Raw genomic sequence first — 25,511 nt, 5'->3', positions numbered from 1 at the left:
AGGAAGCTCCTGGTTTCTACCATGATTTCTGCTTCTTGGTCCACCATGATGTGAACAGCCCCTGCCACAAACTTCCGCCATCATGTTCTGAGCTGCTCTGCCATGCTTTCCCCCATCACCATGATGGAATGAAACCGTAAGCCAAAATAAACCTTCCCTCCCTTAAGTGGTCCTGTCAGCAATTTTGTCAGCCAGGAGAAAATAACTAACACATCTTCCCAGGCTGTGTGACTGTCTTGTCAGATCAAATGCTGCACCCGGATGGATACTGGAAGGGCAGCCTCACCAACATCCAAGTCTCCCTTCAAAGCAGAAGTGCTATCTCTTACACTGAGTCAGTCTGGCCTCTGAGCCCAGAGATGGGAAAACTGAGTCAGGGGCCCTGAGAAGGCTACTGTTTCAGCATCTATCAAGTCTAAAAAATCGGGTCAGCACTGAAACTGAAAGAACTAAAAGTGCCTGAACCCATGCTGCAGAGGCTGAAGATTGCAGCCCTGGGCAGAACTGGCTTCCCTTCTGTGTTCCCAGCAGTTCGGCTCTGGCTCCAACTTGCATAAACCACTGGCCTGTTCTCCATCCCACTGATGCTTTGAGGAAGATCTCTCAGGCCTGAGTGTTGAAGCAGTCCTTTAGGGACTCACCCTCCATCCCAGGCAATTCAGGCTACTCTCAACTTCCATCCTCACAGAGAGGCACCCCAAAGGGGAGATGAGTGCTTATATACTCCAGGATGTTGCTGGTTTGGTGACTCTTCTTTCAACAGTGGGGATCAAAGGTTCATAGGGATGACAGACCCCAGACCCTAACAGCTGTTACCAGTAAAGTAAAAACATCAGAAGTCCCAGGATAAAAGCCCAAGGACCCTTAACAGACCCTGCTATCAGTATGTAAAGGAAGAGTCAGGGAAGCTTCCTGGAAGAGGTGATGTTTGTGCTGAGTCTTAGAAAACAGCTCACAGAGGTTCTAAACAAAGGCCCGCTGTCCAGTGGGTAGGATGTGCAGAAAGTCACCCATCCCAGGATAAAAAGCAGGAGAGGATGGTATGGGAACAGGTAGCTCGGCCTTTATGGAGTAAAAACTGGGGGGTGGGCACAAGAAAGCAAGCTTCAGGGGTAGAAAGTCTCTGATCTATGCTAAGGAGTTTGCACTCTGAGAAACTGATACGACAATGCCACAGACTGAGTGTGTTATAAATGACAGGGACTGAGCTCATGTTCTGGAAACTGGCAGGTCTGGGACACGGTAAGGGCCTTCAGGCTCCATCATAGCACTGCAGAAGAGCAAGTGAGCGTGCATGAACCAGGAACTCTGCTGAACTTTGCATCAGGAGCCCCACCCGCCTAACTAACCCACCGCCACTCAGTATGTCACTGAGGGCAGGGTCCCTGTGGCCTAAATACCTCTTCTGCCAGTCACCCCTCCCCAATCCTCTTTCCTCACCTATAATAAAGGGGGTTGCTATGGAGATTAAAATGATGTGATGGTCCCCACCTATACTCTCCACTGAGATTGATGCCAGTTAGATACCTTCTGGCCGTGTTAGTATAGACTCCTCCCCTACTTCCTCCTGCTTTTTGTCAGCTTCTCCCCAGCCCAAACACAGGCCTAGGATCAGGACTGTATGGTTGCTTGGTTGCTTGTCTCTTGCTATTCACAGTACTCAGAGAAGGGGTTGGCTCCAGGACCTCCTTGGATACCAATGTCCGTAGATCCTTAAGTCTCCTGTATAAAACCGCATAGTGTTTACCTATGACTATACACATCCTCCCATATCCCTTAAATCATCTCTAGATTACTTGTAGTATCTAATACAATTTAAGTGCTGTGTGGTTACACTACTGTTAAGGGATGATGGCGAGAAAGAAAGTCTATGTGTTCGGTATAGATGGGCAATTTATAAAATTTATTTATCTATTTGTTTGATCCACGGTTGGCTGAATCCACAGATGCAGAGCCCGTGGACTTGGAAGACTGGTCGCATTTGTTTGGACAATGTTAGGATGAAGCTCTCTTGTTCAGGCTGATGTCTGTTCCAAGCTCCCCAAACCTCTAAAGGAATGATGCGCACAATGCCTTCCAGAAGGGGACCAGGTGGTTCGCAGAGTGGGATCTGCTCTATAGGCAACAGCCTGTGTCACGCGCCATCTTTGATTATCTGAGGCTGGCACAGCAGCAGGGCTAGAGTGAGGCTTTGGGTCCAGGGTGGAAGATGGCTCAGTGAGGGAAAGTAGAAAAAAACCAGACAGTAACCTTCAGACTCAATTTCCCTAGCCCTGACTCAGGCCAATCTACATTGTCAGAGTGTAGATTTTCAAAAGTCAAAACATGAATTTGAAGCAATTGTGGACTGAACACGTGTCAGAGTCAGAAGGGAACAGCCAGATGGTGAGGCAGAACGCTTGAGGATCTGGGTATGTATCAGGGTTCCAGGTAGGCAAGAGATGCAGAGTAAGTATCAGGTTACACACAAAATAGATTAATCTCCCCCAAAGCAATAAAATTATTACCTTGGGGGCTATCTTTTGTTCTGGACCCAAATCTATATGTTAAGATAGACCCTGGGGACTTTAACTAGAGCTAACAGTGAATTCTAACCCAGGGGAATTAGGGACCTTAGGTGGCCTGCAAGCGACAGGCAGTTCCTTATATTGGAAGAACATGGTGCTTCTCTTCTGCCTGTTTCTGAGTCTGAGATCAATTTGAATCTGTGGACTCCTGCGAAAGCTGACCTCCACACTGTCTCTTTTCTGCTAAGGGGCAGCTGGCTTCTCCATTGCCCTTCCTCTTGGCCTCTTGCCTCACAAGCCCATTTTCCTGAGCTGGAGCTGCAGGAGGGGCCGTAGCTTGGATGCCGTTTATGACCCTGGCTACCAGCCAGGGCCTGCCCAACTACCAGACTGGGTGTGACCTGACCATGGAAAATCTTCTGACCAACCACTCCTAGGAGGCAGAGCAAAGAGACCCTGCCTGTGACATGAGGAAGAGGAAGAACAGAGGGAAGTAGCCCTTGTCCCCTCTGAAGGGAGAAAATACCCCTGCCCTTGCCCTTCTGCCTCCCCTTGGTAACCTAGAGATGCCCAGACCCACTACTTTTTGTCCTCCCAAAGACAGAGGATTCCTCTGGGTCTTGTAAAGGAGAAAAAAATTCCCATTTTGTAGATCAAGAAACAAGCTGAGACCTTCCTCCCCCTCAAATCAGCACATGAAGTCAGTACCCAGAGATCTGAGTTGACTCCAAGTCCAGTGCTCCTGTGGGTTCTCAAGTTACCTTGCATGTACAGGACTCTACAGGGATCCACAACTCAGGCCCAGGGTGCCTAGGCCAGGAAGGTTCAGGAGGAGAGCCAAGGCTTCCAGCAGCAGCCGTTCCTCCATTACACCAAATTCTCCCTCCAGGATCTCTACGCACTAGACCTGGAGCCCTACCGCTACTCAGGGGTGAACCTGACTGGGTTCCGTATCCTCAACGTGGACAACCCCCATGTCTCAGCCATCGTGGAGAAGTGGTCCATGGAGCGGCTGCAGGCAGCTCCCCGGACAGAGTCTGGCCTGCTGGACGGAGTGATGATGGTATTGTGGGCAGATGGGCAGGCAAACCCTAGAGGTCTCCCTTCTCTCTCTTCTTCTCCCCTCCTATATTTCCTTTCCTTGCCTTCCTCCCTCATTCTTTCCTTCCATTCCCCTCACCTGCCACTTCTCTTCTTCAGACTTGCCACATATCATCCAGACCTCTGGGGACACAAAGATGAACTAGACATAGCCCCATCCCAAGGGCCACCTCTGATGGGGGTGCAGGTCTTTAAAAAGAAAATAAAAGCTAAGGACTGTAGGTCCTGGGCACAGGAAACAGGCTGTGACTGGCAGGTATGAGGCTGGGGAAGCAGAAAAAGAGGTTGAAACTAAGTAATGGATGTGGCAGAGTCTGGTAGGAGAGGGCCTGAGCTGCAGAGAAGGTGACATTGGGGGTGTCCACAGACTAATAGCATCCCTGAGCCTGGCCTCTTTCCAGGACAAGAATAGGGACACCATGAGTTTGTAATGGGAAAGGGGCAGATGGGGCGGGAGCTGCGGACACAGGAACAGCACTCAGGCAGGCTTGGACCCTCTGCAGACGGATGCAGCCCTGCTCTACGACGCTGTCCACATCGTGTCCGTGTGCTACCAGCGGGCGCCACAGATGACTGTGAACTCTCTGCAGTGTCACCGGCATAAGGCCTGGCGCTTTGGCGGCCGCTTCATGAACTTCATTAAGGAGGTGAGCCCTGTACCCCACTAAGGACGCCCCCTGAGTCTGCACATGCTCTGAAGTAGCGGAGAGTCAGGGGACTCAGATTTGAAGGTCATACAGGATTAGTTTCTGTTGTGTGTGAACTTGGACGGGTCGCCTCTCATCTCTGAACTTCAGTTTCCCTTGGGTGAAATGAACTAGTCTTAAAAGTGATCAAGAAGCCCCAGTTCTCAGTGACTGCTAAGTGCTAGTGGTCAACCTGGTGGGCAGGCCATAGCATAGGCTTCAGTGGACCACAGATGAGGGGCTTTACATTCCAGCAATGTGACTGGCGTAAGCTAGAGAGCCTTGCTGAGCTGCTGTCTTTCATCTGTAAACGGGATGAGGATGAGGCACGCCATCTCATGGGGGTGCCGTGAAAACAGAATGAGGCACCACGTGAGAAGTGCTTGGTGCACCAAGGAGGCTTGATGACTGATAAGTGTCCCTCAAACTCATCCCCACACCACGGGTCCACAACCAACCCCCAGCAGAGCCTGCTGGGACCCTGCTCTCCCAGCACTGTGGTCACTGGCCCGTCACAGAGTTGACTGGAGGCCCAAGAGCCTGGGGCATGCCCTGCTGAGATGACCATGAGACAGTGTCTGCTCTGAATTCCACAGGATCCTTCCTCTGTCACTGTCCTCATTGTTGCTGGACAACTTATAGTTCCTATCTTCAGGTGAGGGAACTCAGTCCCAACCTCACATGCCAGTGACATTGCACTGGGCTCTGTGGCTTAGGGTGAGATGACCACCTCTCCACTCCTTAGTTCAGAACTGATGGGAAGACAGAATAAAAATCTACACATAGAGCACATTGCCCAAGGTTTGACTAAAGTCCAGCCCTAGTAACCAGCAGCCAGGGAGGACTGGAGAGGCCAAGATCTGAGTGTGGCTACATTGGGCCAGAATGAGTGAACCCTGCCCAGGGCAATACCAAGGAACTTAGGGGAAGCCTTCTGGGTAGTTCCAGATAGACTGTCTCTCTATGATGAGAGAATATGAGCAAGCTGCCTCAGAGTTCATTCATTTACTGATAACCATTGGCTGGGTACCCTGGAGCTGGATTCAAAGGGATGCGCTGCCTGGCACAGCAGGTGCAATGGCTCTGATGCTGTTTCAGTCATTTGTGGTCACTCTAACTGCCTTCTGGGCTATGGACTCTATCTGGAGGGCTGCCAGGCCACATTATTTCAGGGACCCCACCCTCTTGGAAAATGTGAGGCTCAGCCATGAACCCCTGATAGGAGCAGATTCCCCCATTGCTTAACATAGTAAGGAGAGTCCCATCCCCCCCTCCTGGCGCTGACCAGCCCAGGCTGGGTGGACACTCCCGCCCCTTACATTCTTCCCTGCCCTTTTTAGGGGTATGGGGGCAGAGGCCAGAGCAGCCATGAGGTACCCATGGCACACAGCTGGCCACATCTAGAACATAGGTGCCCTGCAGAGCCCGGCACAGTCTTCCCTCTGTCCATTTTCAAGTTGCCCATCTTCCCATCTGAGTGCGTGACGGTAAATCATTTTAAAGACTTGGCATTTCCGAGAGGAGCTGGAAAATACCAGGCCGGAGTTCAGAGCCTGTGAAGCATCTTTCATTTAGCGAGTCTTGAGCTGTGGCTGGAGGGGGGCGAGTGGGCTGGGAAATGTCATGGGGAGGAGCTGCCCATGACTCCCTGCCCTGCCCCTGCCCACCCACCCCCAGACAGGCCGAACCCACTGGCATTTAATTCCTCTGGAGCTGACAAGGAGGAAGGCCTCCTCTGCAGGAGCCAGGCAGGCTGAAGGCACCTGCTGAGATTTCCCCAGGGGGCCAGCAGATAGCCTGAAGGTATGAGGGGGCTGCAGCAGCGAGGGAAGGCAGAGGGATGGAGAGTCAGCCTGAGGGAAGCCAGGCCTCCCTGTGAAGTCATAAACAGCTTTTCAACTTCTCAGATGGTCCTTTAATCTCTTGGCTCTCAGTTTCCTGGGCTCCCTTTGAGCTTTCTTTGCTGTACCTTGGTTCCTAGACCCAAGCCTTCCTGATGTGCTACTGTAGAGAGAGGATCTGCCCTGCCCCGCAGACTCAGTCTATCTTTGGTTGTGTGTGTGTGTGTGTGTGTGTGTGTGTGTGTGTGTGTGTGTGTGTGTGTGTGTGTGTGTGTGTGTGTGTGTGTGTGTGTGTGTGTGTGTGTGTGTGTGTGTGTGTGTGTGTGTGTGTGTGTGTGTGTGTGTGTGTGTGTGTGTGTGTGTGTGTGTGTGTGTGTGTGTGTGTGTGTACCTCTGGCCTCCCCATGAATGGTGCACATTCATGGGGAGGCCAGAGGTAGACCATGAGGTGTCTTCCATTATCACTGTCTACCTTGGCTTTCTTGAGACAGGGTCTCTCTCATTGAACCTAGCACTCAATGATTGGCTAGGCTAGCTACCCAGCGAACTCTGGAGATCCACCCATCTCCATTCCTCCACCCCTAGCCCCAGTACTAGGTATACAAATTAATGCAACCACACCTGACTGTTTTATGTGGGTGCTAAGGATCCAACCCAGGTCATTATGCATCCCTGGCAGGCACTTTACTGACTGAGCTTTCTCCCCAGCCCCTCAGTCCATCTTTGAACATCAGTGTCCACATCTGGGAAATGGGAGCAATGATGAGTCCTCCTAGCAGGATCACAGTGAGAGCTCAGTAGGCTGTGGAAGGGGAAGATCACAACCCTCAACTTCCTTCTGGAGCCTGGCCCAGCCCAAAGGTCTGTTCTTCCTCTCCAATTGAGGACCAGCCTTACTTCTAGGGAGCTTCTTGGGCTCTAGATACCATAAAGGAAAAATGATAACTCACAGCACTGTTGTGATCATACACACAAACACACTACCCACCTCATTAAGCACTTGTGAAGTGGGTAACCTGTGCTGTCCTGACTGAGCTGCTGTACAAAGTTCATGTTCCAGTCTCTTGTTTTACAGACTCTGGGCCCCTGTGGGTGCTACCTCTGAGAACACCTTTTTTCTATCTACCCCCTCCCCCTTTTTGTGGGGTAGAGGTTGAGGCAAGATCTCATTAAGTAGCCCAGGCTGGCCTTGAACTCACTCCACCCGTCTCTGCCTCCCAAGTGCTGGGATTAAAGGCATGCACCACCACACCCGCAGACTCAAAAGTTTTAAGTGCAAACCAGCAAGACCCAAGGCAAGGGATCCAGTCAAGGGGCGGGGCCTTGGGAAGAGTTCCAGCTTGGCTCTAACTCTTGTGCGGTAAGAGTTTTGGAACTCCCAGCCACCCTCTCCAGCCTGTTTTCCCACCTGTAACATGGGAATCATGTTCCTCACCTGGTCAGCTCTCAAGGCTACTAGGAAAGTTGAGTGACACAACTTCCAGAATTAGCGCTCTGGGGCTGGGGAGCTGGATCCATCGATAAAGTGCTGCACAAGCATGAGGACCAGTTTGGGTCCCCAGCATCCACATATAGAACTGGCCACAGCACACATCTGTAATGTCAACACTGGGGATTCAGACATAAGATGGATCCCTAGAGCTCACTAGCCATCAGCCTAGCCAAATCAATGAGCTCCAGGTTCAGTCAAACCCTGTCTCAAAACATAAAGTGAAAGGGCTAGGAAGATAGCTCAGTAGATAAGAGCACTTGCTGTGTAATCACAAAGACCTGAGTTCGGATCCCCAGCACCCATGTAAAAGCTAGGCATGACTTCCTGTGCCTGTAACCCCAGCACTGGGGGACAGAGTCAGGTGGATTCTCAAGAGCTGCTGGCCAGTTGGCCTCAACATTGAGCTTCAGATTAGGTGAGATATGCTGTCTCCAGGGAATAAGACAGACCACAATAGAAGAAGATACCTGACCTCCTCCTTTGGCCTCTACGTGTGCATGCATGGCCATGTGTACCTACACACTTACATGCAGACAACACACACACATTTAGTGATTATAATGACAATAATAATAATAATAATAATAAGTGAGGTGGAGAGAAACTAAAGAACACATTCAACATTGACCTCTGGCCTCCACACACATACACACACCCAAAACACACATGCGTGCACACACAATAATCACCCAGGAGAGATATAGCCCAGAATAGCACTGGCAAACCTCTGTAGGTAGCAGAGCTCCCCATTAGTCATGGCTGCAGCCAGACTGGTCCACTGTGGCCTAGAAGATGGTCTGTTGTAAAGTTTCACCTGCCTCTCTCTGTGTTGATGACAATAAAGTAAAAGAAACTCCCATTTATGCCGGGCCTGCGTTAGGTCTGGCTTATTTTATCTGGCTTATGTCATTCTCACAGCATCTTGAAAGATGGGTGCCATGATTATTTCCATTTTATAGCTGAGGAAACTGAGGCAGAGAGGTGAAATGGAAGGCTCAGGGACACAGAGCTAATGAAGTTGAACCCAGACTCGGACCCCAGAGTTCTCAACGGTGGAGTGCATGGAGCTGGGGCAGAGAGTCGGGGAACCTTCTCCAGCTCCCTGCCTCTCTGGGGTTGCTGCTCCAAGGATATGGCTTTAGAACCAGAGCCAGATAGGCCCTTGGGCATTTCTGCCTCTTGGTGGGTCTCACTTGCCCCAGCTCCACCCTCCCGCCTCCCTGGTCCTCTCCAGGGATCTGACATGGGCTCCCCCTTCCCAGGGCTTCGAGGCGGGGGCTCATTTAAGCGCATCCGAGATCGATGTTGTACACGAGAAGGTGCAAATGTAGAGCTGGCTAAAGAGTGTAATAGAATTTATGGAAATCGCTGGCTCGCACCGCAGCCCGAGCAATGATGGAGGTGATTATTAATTAATCATGGTCTTGGGGGAACAGTATCAGTGCAAGGAGTAATTAAAATGAAGCATTGTACAGTTGTACCGAATGATGATTTATGAGCCCCAGGAATTGCTGCTCTGCCCTCTCCCTTCCATAGGCTCAATGGGAAGGATTAACTGGACGGATTGTTTTCAACAAAACCAGTGGTTTGCGGACCGATTTTGATCTGGACATCATCAGCTTGAAGGAGGATGGCCTGGAAAAGGTGTGTGGGCTCCAGGGGAGGCTGGCCAGAGGGGCAGGGATGTCAGAAGCTGCCTTCAGCAAGCCTGAGGCAGAGGTCCAGGAGCAGAGGGCCAAGGCCCACTGTGGCCAACCCCTCAAGATCTGACATGACCCAGGGGGGCCTCTGCAGAGCTGTGGGCCAGAGGAGACCCTGAGGCCCTGTTACACTGCAAAATGCCAAGCTCAGTGGCCTCAATAGAGTAGACACTCATGTCATCAATGGCTCTGTGAGCTAGGCCTGTCAGGGACACAACCTGGAGAACATAATCAAAGACTCATGGCACAGACAGACTATCTCTAAGTCCCTGCAGGGCTGGGACAGGGACAGGAACATGTATGTTCTTGGGTAAGAGAAACTTTGTAGTCTTCATGGGTTGCCTGACTAGGGGCAGTGAGCTCACCATCACTGGAGGCATGTAAACAAAGATGGAATGATTACTTGCCTAGAGACTGAGAAAATCCTTACCACAGAGAGAGGTAGAAACCCTGGTGTCTGGGCTCCTCAGCTCAGGCCACAGACTCCAGAGACTTTGGTCAAAGAAAGCATGCTCATTTGATCAACATCAATATATTCTAATGAAACCCATTCCAGTTCCCACAAACCTTCAGCACGTACTGTTAAAGTCAATCTGTGAGGCCAAGAAGGGGATTTAAATGAGCCCCCAGTTCTCAGCATCTGTAGGACCCCTAGGGTGGGAGGCAGGGGCTCAGCCACATCCACCCCACTTTTGCTAGTCCCTGGGAGCCACCCCGGCACCCCTCCAAACCTGAGAGATGGCATGTATAAATGCAGGTAGCAGAGGCCAGGTAGCTAGAGGGGTCCCTTTGCTGACACTGGACCTTCAAGACAGGCTCTTCTCCTTCCCTCCCTGCACACGTGGCTCATCCTCTGCCATGAGTTATTATAGAACCCCTCTCTGGCTGTTCCCTTTCATTTGTGAGCCCCCATTCATCCCAAATGTACAGACAGATGGAGCTCCCCTAAGCCCAGCCCTTTCTGGCTCCCATGCTGCCCATGGCTCCCCAGTTCCAAATCAGTATGCTGAAGCCCTTCATTAGGGCTTGGGGACCCTGAGAAATTCCTCAGCTGGTCTCCCTAACTTAGTCTCTCCTGCCCCTGAGAGTGACCTCTGTAACTCCAGCATGGGCCTGGCTCTGCTTCACGTCCAGCACTAGCTTCAGAGTGCCTATGGCCATGGCTCCCCATTTCCCCTCCTGAGTTCTAGTCACTGTGTAGGGGAGGTGTGGCCAGGAAGTCTCACCGTTCATCCACATTAGTGTGACATCAGTTCCCAAGGATAGGGGCTGAGGCCTCTGTGGGGTCTCTCCCTCCCCTCAGGGGTCATTGGCCACCGATCCACGAGAACAAAGGGAGCGGAAGCGACAAACGGGGTCAGGACAGCCAGTGAGCACTGACAGAAGAAAGTCCCTCCGGGGAGGCAGATTCAGTGATACCTAAGAGCCTTTAGCTAACATCAGAGAGTAGCCCTGATCAGAAAGCCTTAGTTGCTCCTTTGTCTTTAACGGTCACAGGCGAAGACTCAGACCGAAAAGAAAAGGAGGAAAAAGAGGAGAGACTGCCAATTCCCAAGGGTGGGGCGGCTTAGAGGCAAAGCTGCCTTTATCCTCCTGATGGGAGGTGATAGGAAAAAGAGATTGCCGATCCTCAAAGGTGGGATGGCTTAAAGGCAAAGCTGCCCATTACATTATTGATGGGAGGGATACTCACAAACTCTGTGCATTCCAGGAGCCCCACGTTCAGGCACCAGCTGCGGGGTTCTCTCCATATCTTCGCGGGTCATTGGCCAACGGTTCATGAAGGCAGGGGGAGCAGAAGTGACGAATGGGGTCAGGAAGGCCAGTGAGCACTGATGGAAGAAAGCCCTTCCAGGGAGGCTGGTCCAAGGTGCAGTGAAACAGCAGTGATACAGCTCCAGACACAGTGGAAGAGCTCCATTTATTCAGTGAGAGAACTAGAGAAATTACAGTGTGGAGGCAATAGCCAAAGCCTCAGCTGATAGGAGCTCATAGTATGCTTTATTTACATGTGGCAGGGGGATCCTATCATCTGACTATAGGGCGATGCCAAAGGTCATGTTCCAAATAAGGTCAGGCATCCGTGCTTGGTGGCACTTTCCAGGTAAGTCAGGCAGAGAGCAGGAGGCCCCGCTGAGAAAGGGAGTCCTTCCATATAGTGCTGAGCCCCTTAGAGCTATCCGGACATGGAGGACTACAACCTTAGCAGCAGGGTCCCCCAACAGGCCTCCTCTCCTAAGATCACTGAGGCCTGCTGTTCTAACCCTAGGCACACTCCTTGAGTTTTTGTCAAGTTTCTCTTAGACTCCCTACAGTGCTAGAGATCAACCTCCTGCCTCAGCAATACAGATGTTGACTTGGTACTCATGCAGGTGGCTGGCTTAGTTTTGCTCTCTCTGCTATTTATCTTAGGGATAGCATAAAATTCTAGGGATAGTAGATAGATGGCACACATGCCACTGCTTTCTGCTCCTATGCTCATGGCAGGCATCAGTAATTGATCACCAGAGCACTCTTGTCGTCTGAGCCCCCACTGCAACGTCTATCTCCCAACAGCCCTCCAGGCAGCTGGTACAAATTGACCGTAGCTAATACTTGAGAAAAATTCTATTATCCCTGGATGGAGTTTGGCCTGTAGGGCACCCACCAGAGGCTCCTGGTCACAGCCACCTGGGTCTGTAAGTAGAGAGCCTCTTCGCTCCTGTTCATTCTTTCATCCCTATAGTGCCTGCCATCTGCCAGGACACTCAGTCACCACATAGTACAGCTTGTTGGGTGGAGGCTTCCTGCTGTTCATGCACCTCTGGACAGATGTTCAATGAGTGCCTCCTGCACCCAGTCCTCTGCTCAGCACCCCAGCACTGAACTTGGCCCATTTCAGAGAAGGGCCTCTTCAGTGTCATCTGCCTGTCTCCTCTCCTGTGGCCCCAGTGGTGCACACAGGATGAGAGCATGCTGAGCCCCCAACACAGCCACTCTGCCTCTCATTGCCTCACTTCTGTTTGCAAAGCTGGGTCAGAGCTGATCCAGCTAGCACCAACCGGTGGCTTTGGGAGGATTAAGGCAGAAGTACCCAGGCATAATTACACATCTCTCCGTTATCTGTTCTGCACAGCTCTCTGAGTGGGATGTTTGCATTCGGCCTCTCTGTTTAATTGATTAGGTTTCCTGAGTACCCCCAACAGGGCCAAGGACAGAGTGGGCAGTCTGATGCCTTCCCTGAAAGAGAGGAGCCAAGATGAAGGCCATCTGGACAGAGTTCATTCAGAAAGCACCTGCACGAGGCCCAGGGCTTTAGAATGACTTTTAAAAATGTATTACATTTATTTATTCAGTGTGTACGTGTGTGTGTGTATGTGTGTACATACATGTACATATACATATGCACATGTGGCGATCAGAGGACAGCTTTCAGGAATTAGTTCTCTCCTTCTACCATGTGGTTCCCAGAGTCAGAACTCAGGTCATCAGGCTTGGCCAAGTACCTTCACCCACCGACCCATCGCATCATCCTAAGATGACTTGTAAACCCAATCTCTCCTTCCCAGACTTCAGCCTCTGATTTGATATTAATAAGGACACTGTGGGGAGAGCTTCCCCTACAGGGTATCCGCCTACTTTAGAAGTAAAAGAAACAGCAAAGCAAACTGCTTTCAAGCCCCCCAGTGCGGTTCTCTCTCCTGATGCTATCACCCCAAACAGTTTCCAAGACCAGTTTGCCTACTCACCACAGCTCCTCCTTTACTTGGTCCACACATGTGGGAGGCTTCTACCTTGTCCCAGGGGGAGCACCTCCCTCGTTCCAGACTGAGCTGGACTGTGCAAGATATCTGGCCCTGGAACCAGAACTGGATATATGGATGGGGTGGCTCCCATCTGCTTCCTCAGAGCCATGGAGAAAGCAGCTAGGTGCCCAGCCTCTTTCCAGGAGGTGTCCCTGGGTGTGCCTGACACTGGACTAGGATCCCGGACCCCTCCATGCATTTCCCCTTCATCTGACAGGAGTTTGTCAACAAGAAGAAAGGGGAGAATTAAAGAGAGGCAACACCTTGGAGGGAGGGCAGCAGGGTTGTCGCCAAAACGGTTCACTTAAGACATGCAGGAGATGACAATGACAACAGCAGTGGTCATGATGACTGGAAGGAGAGGGCTGTGTTGATGTAGAGAAAGAAAAGGAAGGCTGAGGACTCAGCACCTGCTTTGCATTTGTCTGCCTATCCAGGTTGGGGTATGGAGTCCAGCTGATGGTCTCAACATCACTGAAGTTGCCAAAGGCCGAGGTCCTAATGTCACTGACTCGCTGACAAATAGGTCACTCATTGTCACCACAGTGCTGGTAAGAGCCACAGGCCCTGCTGGGAGGGCTATCTGTCCTGGGGCTGGGGTGGCCATCTGGGCTGAGGGACCCCCTCGATCCCCCACCAGTCACATCCTGGGTGTCCGTAAGGAGGCTCTTAGGAGACAAGGAGACAGTAGCAAAAGGGGCCACAGGAAAGTAGACATTTGTAGGAAGGTTCAGGAAGCTCTTAGAAGGTGACTGGAACCCAGACCTCTGCCCATGCCTCAGTGGAAAGTCTGTGTTTGGCACTTCACCCACACACCTGAGCACCTGCCCTCTCAGTGTGGCTGTAGAAAGGGCTTGACTACTCATCACAACAGGACTAGGGGCTGCTTTCCCACCTCAGGTTCTAGGGCCAAGGACCATTCTTCCCTTGAGTCCCTCAAGGGTACAGAGTGCTGTGGCCATACCAGATAGCCTCAGGTGCTGGGAGGCTATGCACATACCACACTGCATAGGGTTTATAAATCCCAAGAGCTGGTGACCACGACCTCTCCACCTGAATAGAGCAATAGCCCGTCCTTCCCTTCTCCTCCTGTCCCTGTTCCTCATTCTCCTGACTCATTTCAGCCAGAAAGTGGCTCTTAGGGTCTCCCAGGTTCCCCGCGCCTTGCAGCTCGCAGCCACTGGCCTTCCCTTCATCATCAGTACTGTACCCGTCCTCACGTGCCACCGCCTCGTGGAGGACTACAGAGATGAGCAGAGGGACAGACACTACATCACACACTGCTTTAGGGGGCAGTTCTCCCCTGACCAGGACCACCTCAGGGAGAGGCAGCCTGGCTACAGCCCAGGAGAAGCTGACCCCTTTGAGGATAATTCTGGCCTGAGTCATCTTTTGAGAATACAGCAAATAAATGTGTAAGACTCACAGCTGAGCTTATTCCTATACGTAAAAGCAAACTGGGTCTGTCTTGGGCAAGGCCTGGACTCAGACTGAGCAGCTGGACTGGAGACTTTCCACAGTGTATGGATGGGGGTGGCTCACATCTGCCTCCTCAGCAGATGCAGCCCAGCCAGGCCATACTGGACAATTCCCACCCCCCATCTAGTGTGACTCACTATGTATGTGTGGTTGGGTGGTGGGCACCATGGAATAGTTAGGGAGGCATTTGTAAAATGTTTCATCCTTCCAGGAATCCCAGGGACATTGGGGTGCTATCCTTGTTGAGGGGAGTTAAGTCAGTGGGTCTCATTCCCTGTCCCCAGGGTCATAATCACTGAGAACTCCTGTTAAAGGCCATAGAAATCAAATGGGGATCGTAGACAGGCAAAGAACGGGGGAGACATGCCCCTCCCCTTGGGGCAAGACTCTCCCCCCCCCCAGGATATCTTCCCAACAACCACATACCCTGCCAGTCCTTATGAATCAGCTTTTTGTTTAGGAGTCAAATACTAAAACCGTAAGTCAAAAGATCTCAACGGGAGCAGGAGAAAGACTCTAATATAAAAATATAAATGATAAAAATAAACAAAAAAGCACCAAGGGATTTGAAGGATACTGATGAGCAATTAAAGGAATATGGATGTGGATAAAAATAGAAAAGATAAAGGACAGCAGGAGGAGAGCTAAATAGGAAGGTTAGAAAGGAAATAACGGAGAGAAATGAAGGGAAGGAGGGCGATTGAAGGGGAAGGTATTAAGAAAGACGAAAAATTAAATAATTTACAACTCTGGCTAGACAAGGCAAAAATGTTAAAGCAAAATGTCAAAAAGGAAAAGGATAAAAGTATGACAACGCTAAAATATAAAAGGGTAAAAATAAAATAATAAAAAGGTGGTAAAAGATTAAAAGCAGAATTGCATAAAATGTGAGATCTAAATAAAACACTTTTGCAAGGCAAGATTGAAACAAGGTAAGAAGACTAGGATTTGAGAGAGGAGGAGGAGGAGAGGTGACTGAATGAGCAATGGAGACGCAGCCGCACAGCAAAGCTCTAAACAGGGAGCGGGAGCTGCGGACTCACCACCAGGACGCAAAAGGCAGCCATCTTGAAAGACCCCGAGGTCACATCTCACTGGAATGACAGCCCCCCACTTCAAGGGCTTGGGCTATTCTGCAGAACAAGTTTTTTGTTTTTTCTTGAGGAGCTGAATCAGGCAGACACTCCATGCTCTTGACCTGTCAATCTTCCATTTCTTCATCAATACTTAAGCTGTTTCCCAACCTGCTGGGTTCACACCATCACCGGAGGTCCCATCCCCAGTACTGGCTGACTCCCAGGCACCCTACGAGGATGAGGAGGGAGATAAACCTACTTTGGCTCATGGCCTGGACACAGCTCCATCTGTCCCACCGTCCCTTAGCCTCAAGTCAGCTGGGTAAAAAAGGCCCAGCTGGTCTTTGGCACCTGTGGGGACCTGGGGACAGCACTGAGCAATGGCTAAGAGCACAGACTCTGGAGTTAAGTCTTGGCTTCTCTATTGATTGTGTGGGCCATATAAAAGAGAAGAGACAGGAACAATCCAGCACTTCCTAGAGTTGAGAGGATGAATGGTTAACACACCCACCAATGGGGCGAGTGCTAAACGAGAGCCATTATTGTAATTCATTGCTATTGATTGCACATCCAGACCCCAGTGAGCTCAGGTTGAATATAACACACTGACTGAGAGTTCTGGAGAAAACCTCCATCTGTATCCACAGGCAGAACCCTGAACTTCACCAGAGACTGAGTGTGGTCATAATAGTGATCCCTGTAAGGGGCATGTGCTATGAATTCTGAGTTCACATTTGCATGCTTTTCAAGGCCAAAAGGCTTTCCTGGGCCCACTCCTGACCCTTCCACTCCCCACTGGGTTCACACTCTCTGCTGTGCAGTTTTAAAGTTTGTTACTTGAACTTTGAAGCCACTCAGAGGTCTAGCTCCCAACTGAGACAAAACTCTGGATTGACCTCTACCTTTTCCCCTTCCTTGGCCACAGTCTGAGTTCCTGGCCCTAGCAGCAGGCTAATTCCTTATCCCTGGCCCCAGTGCTTTGACCTCTAACCTAGCTGCCGACCCATTTGACGGAGACACCCCACTGCTTGTGATGGAAACACACAGCACCCTAACCTTGCTATAAGCATTACATACCCACATGGCCTGGAAGTGGGCATGATTCAGCTGTGTCCACCCCCACCCAGCATCACTAGGAGGTCCTCTCTGCTTCTCCCAGATAGAGAGTGAGAAAATCCTGGTCTTCCCTGGAGGCAGGGGAGGGGAAACCTCTCTGTAACACACAGCTTTAACACAGGTCTCCAAGAAATGCTGTCCAGGTGAAAATGGCCTCAGAGTTTCCTGGGAGGCCTGCAAGACCTGGTCTCAGGCTCCCTGAAAACCTAGAGCTGTTCCACAGATTTCAGAGAAGGAGCCTGACATGCCCAGGTCATCCTGTACATCTGGAGCCTTGGGGCATGCTTTCAAGGCTTAGGCTCCGTGACAGCTGCACAGGTCGTGGGGAGTGTTTCAGCCTGGCCCTGATCCGGATGTCCTGGCTGAAAACTCATCCCCATGCTTGGCTGCCTGTATGTAGGACCAGCACCTCCTGCTGAGAGTGTAGGCCCCTGCCTGGATGCCCTTGCATTGTCAGGGCAACTGCACTTTGAGTGACTGGCAGGTAACAAGGCACAGGATAAGATCATCAAACTGTTCTGCCCCTGGGGAGCTAGGCCTAGAGGTGAGAGCCCTGGTGAGAAGGACTGCCCCTCCTGTCCTTTCTTCCTGGCATGCAGCAGCAGCTCTGTGGGCTCCCGAAACCCACCTCTTAGTCTCCCCTGTCCTGAGTCCTTGGGGATTAGATGCACTGGGTGTCTTGCCCTGGACAGACAGATGGACAGAGGTTGCTCTGCCCTCTGACTCTTCAAAGCGCAGGCCCCATTCTGGAGCTGGAAGCCTGTCCTGCTGCCCTCCCCACAGACCCAGCCTCTCTTCTGGTTCTGCTCTTCCATGAGCTTATGAAAAATTCATGTGCCCAAACCTCAGCTCACACGGAGAAAGTGCATGCAATGCGCTTCTGGGGCCCTACTTTTGAAGGTTCAGAGTTCTTTAGGCTGTGGGTGTGAGTGACAGTTGGGGTGCACATGGGTGAATGTGAATGTGAGGGACCGGCCACACATGGTCTCTGGAAACACATCAGCGTTGCGTGTACACTGTGACCCACACAGGTTCAACTGCCAGGCATGCTGACGCCCAGCACCCAACAGTGGGAAAAGGGGGAAAGCCCAGGGCTGGGAATCATCTGGACCCTCCCACTGGAGGAGCAGGATTTTGAATGCCCTGTCTTGCTTTATGCTGCAGAAGCCAAGGCCTTCAGTCAGGGGCCCCGATCTTTGTGTCCAAGCCAGGCCAGGCAGACAGAATACGGGAGCATGTGGACCATTTTACCAAAACGGCCTAAGTCACGGCACTAGGGGACTCAGCTAACAAGTGGTTAATCCCTGATTCCTTCTTGACTTGGGGATGACACCCTCTTCCTCTTCCAAGCTCTCAGTCCTGTTCTTGGGAGAAGCTTAGCTCTGGGCCTGGCTCGCCTATTGCTAAGTGATTGTCATGGACCCAGATGGAGAGCCCGATGACTGAAAGTCGGAAAAGGTTATTTTTCTGGACCCCTGTTTTCTGTGACTTGTTGAGGAGAAATATTACCCCTGGTCCCACGGCTCTTCTCCCAGAGCAATAGGAGAGCGTGAAGTTATGAAATTGAGGGCACCTTCACTGAGCAATCGATTAGCAGCTGAGAGAGCCGGTGAACTGGCTGTCTGGACATTTCCAGTAATAAATTGTGAAATAGTCCATGAATAAGTAGTCGTGGAGTTGAGAATTACCCCCTAGGAAATGTTGCTGGGCTGGAGACGCATTACTAAGGCGAGCACCATTTTAATGCCCTGGGCTTCAGCTGTTAAATATGTATGCCGTCCGCAAAGCACTTCCCGAAATTAATGGCATTTTACAGCTGCTCCGAAGGCAGCGTATTTAGATGGAGATGTATAGATTCTGGGGCTGTGGTGGTGGCTTCACAAATGAAGTGCTAATTTTAGAGGCTAAGGCAAGGAATGAGGGTGAAGGGGGTCAGGGAGGGAGCCATCCCAGGGGCTTTTCCCAAATGATGCCCCCCCCCACATCTGCTGATGGTCATGATTCTTACCTGTTGGTGACATTGGATGTGGTTTCTAGGAGGGAAAGGTCACTGCAGTAACAGGACAACCAGCATACAAGAAGGGGTGACCGTGATTAACAGTGATGATGATGATGATGATGGCAGCTGACATTTGCCAGGCACAAAGTGCTCTTCCTAGGTGGGGACTAATTTTGCCCTCACAATACTCCATTAGAATGAGTTCTGTTAGTATCCCCATTCTACAGAAAGGGGTGGGGATCAATCTGTATCCCGGTAGTTCACCCGGGAAACGATGATACTTTCTCTCTAATTCTTTCCTTGAGCTAACTCAGGCCAGGGCCACCAGATACAACAATGTAACTTGCTCACTGCACAAGAGCATCAGTCAAAAGGGTAAGTGGACCAGCATCCCACCCAGGCCTTTTGCAAACCCAGGCCCTCCCCAGCGTGCAGGGGCAGTATGGACCAGGGGAAAGTTAAGGTTCCTTTGCCTCCAGTTGTCATGAGCACCTAACTGAGGCCCACCTGAACTCTCCTCTCTTATGGAGCTGTTTGCCTGACTGGAGGGTAGGCACCAGAGGCACTGAGGTCTAGGCTAGAACTAACCCAGAGGTCTATGTTGCCTTGCAATTACACTAAGAAATGTCTGCAGAATCCCTGGTGTGTTGGGAACCACCTATGAGATCAGGCACTTTCTCTTTCTCGAAGTCCCCAAGGAATCTCAGAAGCTAGAGCAGACTTGTCAGGTGGGATGGCATGTTGGGAAGCTGAGGGACCAGGGTGGAAAAACCAAGCCCACCTGCCACAGCAGGAGCCTGGCTCGAGGCTGCTAGTGATCTCTGCTCCCAAGGACCCCCCCCAACAAGTATTGTCACCAGAGCTTCCCACTGCCCACCCCACCCTAGGGGTCTATGGGGGTCAAAAGAAGGGCCTTGTCAGTGTGGAAAATAATGAGACCCTTCTGTAAGTAAGTGTGTGCATGTGTGCACACATGCACATATGTGCACCCAACAAACATATACATATGTGTGTGTATAATAAACAAGAGCCTTGGCAGGTATGGTGGTATAGCTTTTAATCCTAACCCTTGGGGGGTAGAGGCAGGAGGATAAAGAGTTCAAGTTCATCCTTGGCTCTATAGTGATTTCAAGATAAGCTCAGGAGGAGCCTACCTCCACCCCAGCCCCTTAGCCTGGCATCCCCTCTCCTTTCTGTCCCCACAGGAGGAGCCCTTCGTCATGTTTCGAAAATCAGACAAGACCCTGTATGGTAATGACCGGTTTGAGGGCTACTGTATTGACCTGCTCAAGGAGCTGGCACACATTCTGGGCTTCTCCTATGAAATTCGGCTGGTGGAGGATGGCAAGTACGGGGCGCAGGACGACAAGGGCCAGTGGAACGGCATGGTCAAGGAGCTCATTGACCACGTAAGCTGAGGCTGGGGTGTGGAGGTTGGACGAGGACAGGGCCAGGGGAGGTTTAGTGAGTTGGTACTTGAATATCTGGGCATTCCAGCAGGTGAAGGTCTGGGAACTGGGGAGATGGACGTGTATGTTGTGTGCTTGGAGACTGGTGGATTCATAGAAAGAAGTGAGCCCAGCTTTGCTGGGCCAGCCTTGCCTAGGCATCCCACCCGCTGATGTCCTCTCCAGTGAGCCTGCTTAAGGCATCTTTAGTGAGCCTGCTTCTGAGGATTCCCACAGCCTCTCAGGAGCCTTCCGCTCCTTCGAGGATGTCCCAGCTTGGGATTGAGGAGCCAGGACAAACATACCAGCTAACTCAGGGACACATAGAGAGATCTGTCACTGCTTTGAGTCACTGCAAGTCCAGTGGTGATACAGATGGCTCAGGAAACAGGCTGAGGACTGCCATGAAGGGGTAAGCAAGACTCTTCTGGACAGTACCAAGAGCCTCTTACTCTGCCTGGGATGGGGAGGACCTGGAGAGCATGGAGAGGGGAAAGACTGGCTATAGAGGAGAAAGTCACAGGCCAAAAGAGGGATGAAGGGGTACTGAGCTATAGGCACAGGGGCAAGTTACCCAACCTCTAAGCAGTTTCCTCTTCTGTGAAATGGGTATGTCAACCTTCTCCCCTCAGGAGCACTGGGACAGTAGCACAGGTCCCACCCATAGCCAGTCTAATAAGCAGGTACCTGTGCTTATTACTGATGTGTGATGTAACAGTAAACACATGCTAACTCTTGAAGCCCAAGCTGTGAACCAGCAGACCTGAGGTTCAAGAACCAGATCTGACTAGCAGATGTGTGAGCTGGTAAGTTCATTATCTCCCCCCTTGAGCACCAGCTCTTCCTCTTTACCATGGGAGTAGGTAGTAACTGCCAAGGGCCCTAAGGAAGCCATGGGAATATAACGAGGCACCGTTTGCCAGGGTCATGTGGCACAGGAGGAATATTGCCCACCTTCTAGCTCAAAGTCCTCAGTGAAACAGAAGCATGTCTATCTGTAGGAAACCCTGTTTGCAGCTGAGGGAGACAAAGACTTGATCTGTCCTGGACCCCCTCGATCTGTCCTCCCCCATCCTTAGAGCAGCCTACTGAAGCAGGTGTTGTAGCTGACATTCACTGCACAGATTCAGAGGCTGAGGCAGAGGCTGGTGGAGAGAAGTGATCAGGCCTCAGATAGTGAGTGCTGGGTTGGATTCAAAGCCAAAGACTCTTAGGAGGCTCTGTATATAGGTGGCCCTGGACTAGAACTTCTCCAGAGAGCCCACCCTGGTCCAGAAGCCAGGGTGGAACCAAGTTCAAGATTAAGCCAGGGTACAGGCAGGCTCATGGCTGGCAGTCTCTGAAACACCACCGTCCTAACCAATGTCTGGGTTCCTCACTGCTCTGCCTCTCCAAGTGGAGGCAACAGCACCAGGGTCATTAAGAGCCCTGCCCATCTAGGGAGTTGGGGAGGATACTGTACTACTGTATGGAGATCTCAGAGGCAGGGACGGGAGGAAGGTTGGAGCACAAGGGTCAAGAAGAGCCTGACTTGGTAGACCCATGTCCCTGACCTGGGAACTGTGGCCTGTGTGGAAGCCTGGAGGGAGAAACCAAAGCTAAAGAGCGTAAGCTTACATTGCCCATTGGTAGCTGAGTGTTCCCAGACAGTCTCTTAACCTCTCTGCTCCTCAGCCCCTTCACTGGGAGGCAGGATCATGTGAACAGGACTTGCCTCCCAGGAGTGCTGGGGGACTCATGTATTTGGTCTAGTTGGCAGAACTTCAGTACTTACTGTTATTGTTTTTATTTTTATCCTTCCAGTTATTCCTTAAAGACTGTGTGGGTGTTGCTCAGGAGTCCTTTGTGTCCCCAAGCTCCAGTTTCCCTGCTTCCACAGTGAGAGATGACAGCTGCCTCCACTTTTCCCTGCCCATTGTGAGGCTCACAGGAGACAACGGATGGGAAGGGGCTTTGGGGTTGTAGGCTTCTGTGTAGATGGAAAGGAGTGGTATTGTCTCCATTATTCCTAATAACCCTAATTACTATGGAAATGAGCTAGCAGGCCCTGGAGGTACCTCAAGCCACTTCCCAGGGCCTTGCGAGTGGGGCTCTGGAGCCTGGCATCCACAAAGCGGAGTGGGTCAGAGGAGGAAAAGGGGTCAGGTTGCCAGGAGAGCCAAGCCCATGTGCAGGACTGAACAGCAGCCAGTCCCACCACCCACAGCCTCTTGGTGACCCACAGGCTTTGAAGAGTGATCTTTTCAAAGGGACATGATAAAAAAGACCAGCAGCAGCCAGACCCTCCCAAGCATTCCTCCACTGGAGAATAACAGGGAGCCTCATCCACAGCCTCCATACTGCTGGGAGGTGCTTTGGAGGCCTGGTATTCATCAAGGCCAGGAGCCTGGATAGGGCATGCGGGGGACCTTGTTAAACTAGATTCCCTACAATTGATGAGCCTGTTAATCCTAGCTTGGCGCCATTTTTTAATAACATCATAACCATTTATTAGTGTCGTCAGATAATTAGTCTTCTCACTAGCTCATAGAGAGCGTGCTAAAGACTTGGCAATATTATTACTTCCTTATTAGGGATCTGAACGGAGGTGTAAAGATGATGGATTCCCACCTTTGTAAGTGTCTGCCTCCTGAGGTCCATTTGAAGGCCCAACCAACAAAATTTCAAATGTCCTTCCCTGACACTCCGCTGGCCTCTGACCCGTGCCAAACAACTATCCAAGCAGCCAGTGTTATGGAGGGAGGTGGCACCTTCAGGACAGAATCCTCTCCCAGGGACACACCCACCTTCCCTGTGTCACCTTGAACATTGGATTAGACTGGCAGGAACCCTGTGTCCATCACCATCTCTCCTGACCCACCTCCCATTGCTGCTGCCTGCATGTCCTCATCCCCTCTCAGGCATCTTTCCTCAGCTCCCTGCCTTCAATGCTTCCACAACTCAAAACAACTCTAGAATCCAATGGAAATAGTTTCAGATTCCAGGTCTGGCTCATTTCAGCTCACAGGAGAGTTATCCAGCCTCTCTGGACTCCATTTCCTCAGCTTCAAAGCGGGGATGATAACAGAACCTTGGGCCAGGGTTCCTGGGAAGATTTCATGAGATACACCCTCCAAATGCTCAGCTGAGTATCTGGTGCTCAGTGAGTGCTCATACACAGGAACAGTCCTATTCAGCACTGGTCCTACTGAGGACCACCCCTGTGTCTAAAGTGCTCATACTTGAACATGGTGGAATAGGCAAGGTGGCCTACCAGCCATGGTCATCCTGCTAGGCAAGACCTAGTAGTCCAGGACCCAGACTTTCCTTGGCTGAATCTAAATAGACAGCCTTGGGAACTGACTCACGTTCACCCAGCTCATAGACAACCAAAGCATACACTAAAGTACTGCTCTGCCTTATACTTGGAACATTGACTTTTTAAAAAAATCTATTTATTATTTTTATTTTATGTGTATGCAAGTATTGCCTGCATGTAGGTAAGTGCACCCGTATCACGCAATGCCTGAGGTCAGAAGAGGCTGTCGGATGCCCTGGGACTGGAGTTATGGACAGTTGTTAGCTGCCATGTGGGTGCTAGGATTGGAACCCAGGTCTTCTGCAAGAACAACCAGTGTTCTTAACCACTGAGCCATCTCTCCAGGCCAACATTGACTTTTTTGACACCATGGCTCCCACCTTCCATCTAGAGCTTCCATGCCCTGGCACCAGGCAACCTTGAATCTGTTTGGGGAATGTGGAAGCAAAGCCCCAAGAGGAGAGAGTCTGAAACCAAAGGACAACCACTGGTGGAGAAAGGGACAGAGATGAGTCTTGAGTCTCGGGTGTTAAACTGAGTTATTTAATCATTTTTCAGTATCGGGGGTTGATCCTAAGACCTTCCACATGCTGGGCAAGTATTCGACTACTGAGCTACATCCCCAGCCAAGTTATTTAATTTAACCTTGAGAGTTACGGGTCACTAGAGGAAGATCTAGAGCCAGGGGTTACATCAGCCTGGCTCTCGAGGAAAAAGTCATATACTCCTCAGTCAAACTGGAGCTGGTCTGGGCACCTGGCTGGAGCCTGGATGAAGGGAAGAGACAGTGAAAAACAAGGAAAGTGAAGGTCCAGAGAAGAGACACAAAGGCAGCAGGCTGGCGACTGAGTGGATGGAGGAGGTGGCGGAAGGAAGGGGACAAGAACGAGGCAGAGAATTCTAGCAGGGACAGCTGGGGAGGGGGGCGGTTGTGTCCTAGACTGTAAGCCCTCTAGAGAAATCATGGTCTGAGAGCTGCTTGGGACATGCTAGGATCCTGGTCACCATGGGGGTGCCTAGCTATAGGATGTGAAGAGGGAGCCAGGAGGGTGATCATGAGGAATCCCCAAGATTTCTGGGCTGGCAAGTTTGAAGAGGAAGAAAGAGTAAGGGGGGCCAGTGAGGTCAATGAGGTCAGGCTTGTGGCTTATGTGGGTGATGTAGTTTGCCCTGGTTTCCAGACCTACTTGGACCAAGATGGAGACAAAGAATGAGCATAGGTAGCCCTGCCCAGATCCCCCTCTGCTTTCCTGTCACACAGAGTATAGCCAGGGAAAATGGCACGGAAGTATCCATGTCCTCTGTCCGACTCTTCTAGATAACAAGTCCCTGATGGACTGAACTTGGTCATTGCCTAGCACTTGGACACAAACAGGCATTGGTGAATGAAGAATACATGAATGGACATGGACTGCTCACCCTGCCCAAGGACATGACTGTGGGTCATGATCCAGCTTCACATCTGGTGTGTGTAGGAGGATCTGGGGTCAATGCTATGATCCCATCACCCAGTGGGTCCATTGGCTTACTAGCACAAACCAGTTCCTAATTCTGGCCAGGGTGCACCTGTGCTAGGAGGTACCCAAACCCTGTTATTGTGGCCAGGGGAAGCTCTGCCAAAGATGCCTCCTTCAATCTGGGCTGGTGTACTTGGACTCAAAGCCTGCCGGGAGCTCACCTAGGCCAGGTCAGAATGCCTCAGGGCATTTAGGGCAAGGGAAAGCAGATAGCTACAAAGGCAGACTCCTGTCAAGGCAGTAGATTGCCCAGAGCAAGGTATCAGGAGTCCTAAGGACTTTCAGGAGGTACCAGGGTGTTTTCAGGGAGGTCCAGGTTATTAGGCAGGTGGAGAGAGGATGGGAAAGATAGGGAGCCATGCTGAGATTCACCCCAGAACTGTGGGCTCCAGAACTCAACAAACAGAGAGCAGCCTGGGGAGAAGTCTGCAACAGGGGCCAGACAAGCCGGTGCTAGGGAGGACCA

The 25,511-nt window shown here is 51.1% G+C and overlaps 1 protein-coding gene across 1 annotated transcript in view; it reads left to right on the top strand.

The window, feature by feature from the left end:
* The window catches only part of Grik3 (glutamate ionotropic receptor kainate type subunit 3), a 232,720-nt gene that overhangs the window by 167,020 nt on the left and 40,189 nt on the right, over positions 1 to 25,511 (top strand). The window contains exons 6-10 of the mRNA XM_008850200.3: positions 3,397 to 3,570; positions 4,112 to 4,255; positions 9,164 to 9,271; positions 13,550 to 13,663; positions 19,988 to 20,191. Of these exons, the coding sequence (XP_008848422.1) occupies positions 3,397 to 3,570; positions 4,112 to 4,255; positions 9,164 to 9,271; positions 13,550 to 13,663; positions 19,988 to 20,191 (744 nt within the window). The remainder of the gene's footprint in view (positions 1 to 3,396; positions 3,571 to 4,111; positions 4,256 to 9,163; positions 9,272 to 13,549; positions 13,664 to 19,987; positions 20,192 to 25,511) is intronic.

This window comes from Nannospalax galili, unplaced genomic scaffold, assembly GCF_000622305.1.
Source record: "Nannospalax galili isolate Female #2095 unplaced genomic scaffold, S.galili_v1.0 scaffold944, whole genome shotgun sequence".
NCBI lineage: Eukaryota > Metazoa > Chordata > Mammalia > Rodentia > Spalacidae > Nannospalax > Nannospalax galili.
The sequence above is the reverse complement of the archived record's forward strand: the minus strand, read 5'-3'. Positions and strand labels throughout refer to the sequence as shown.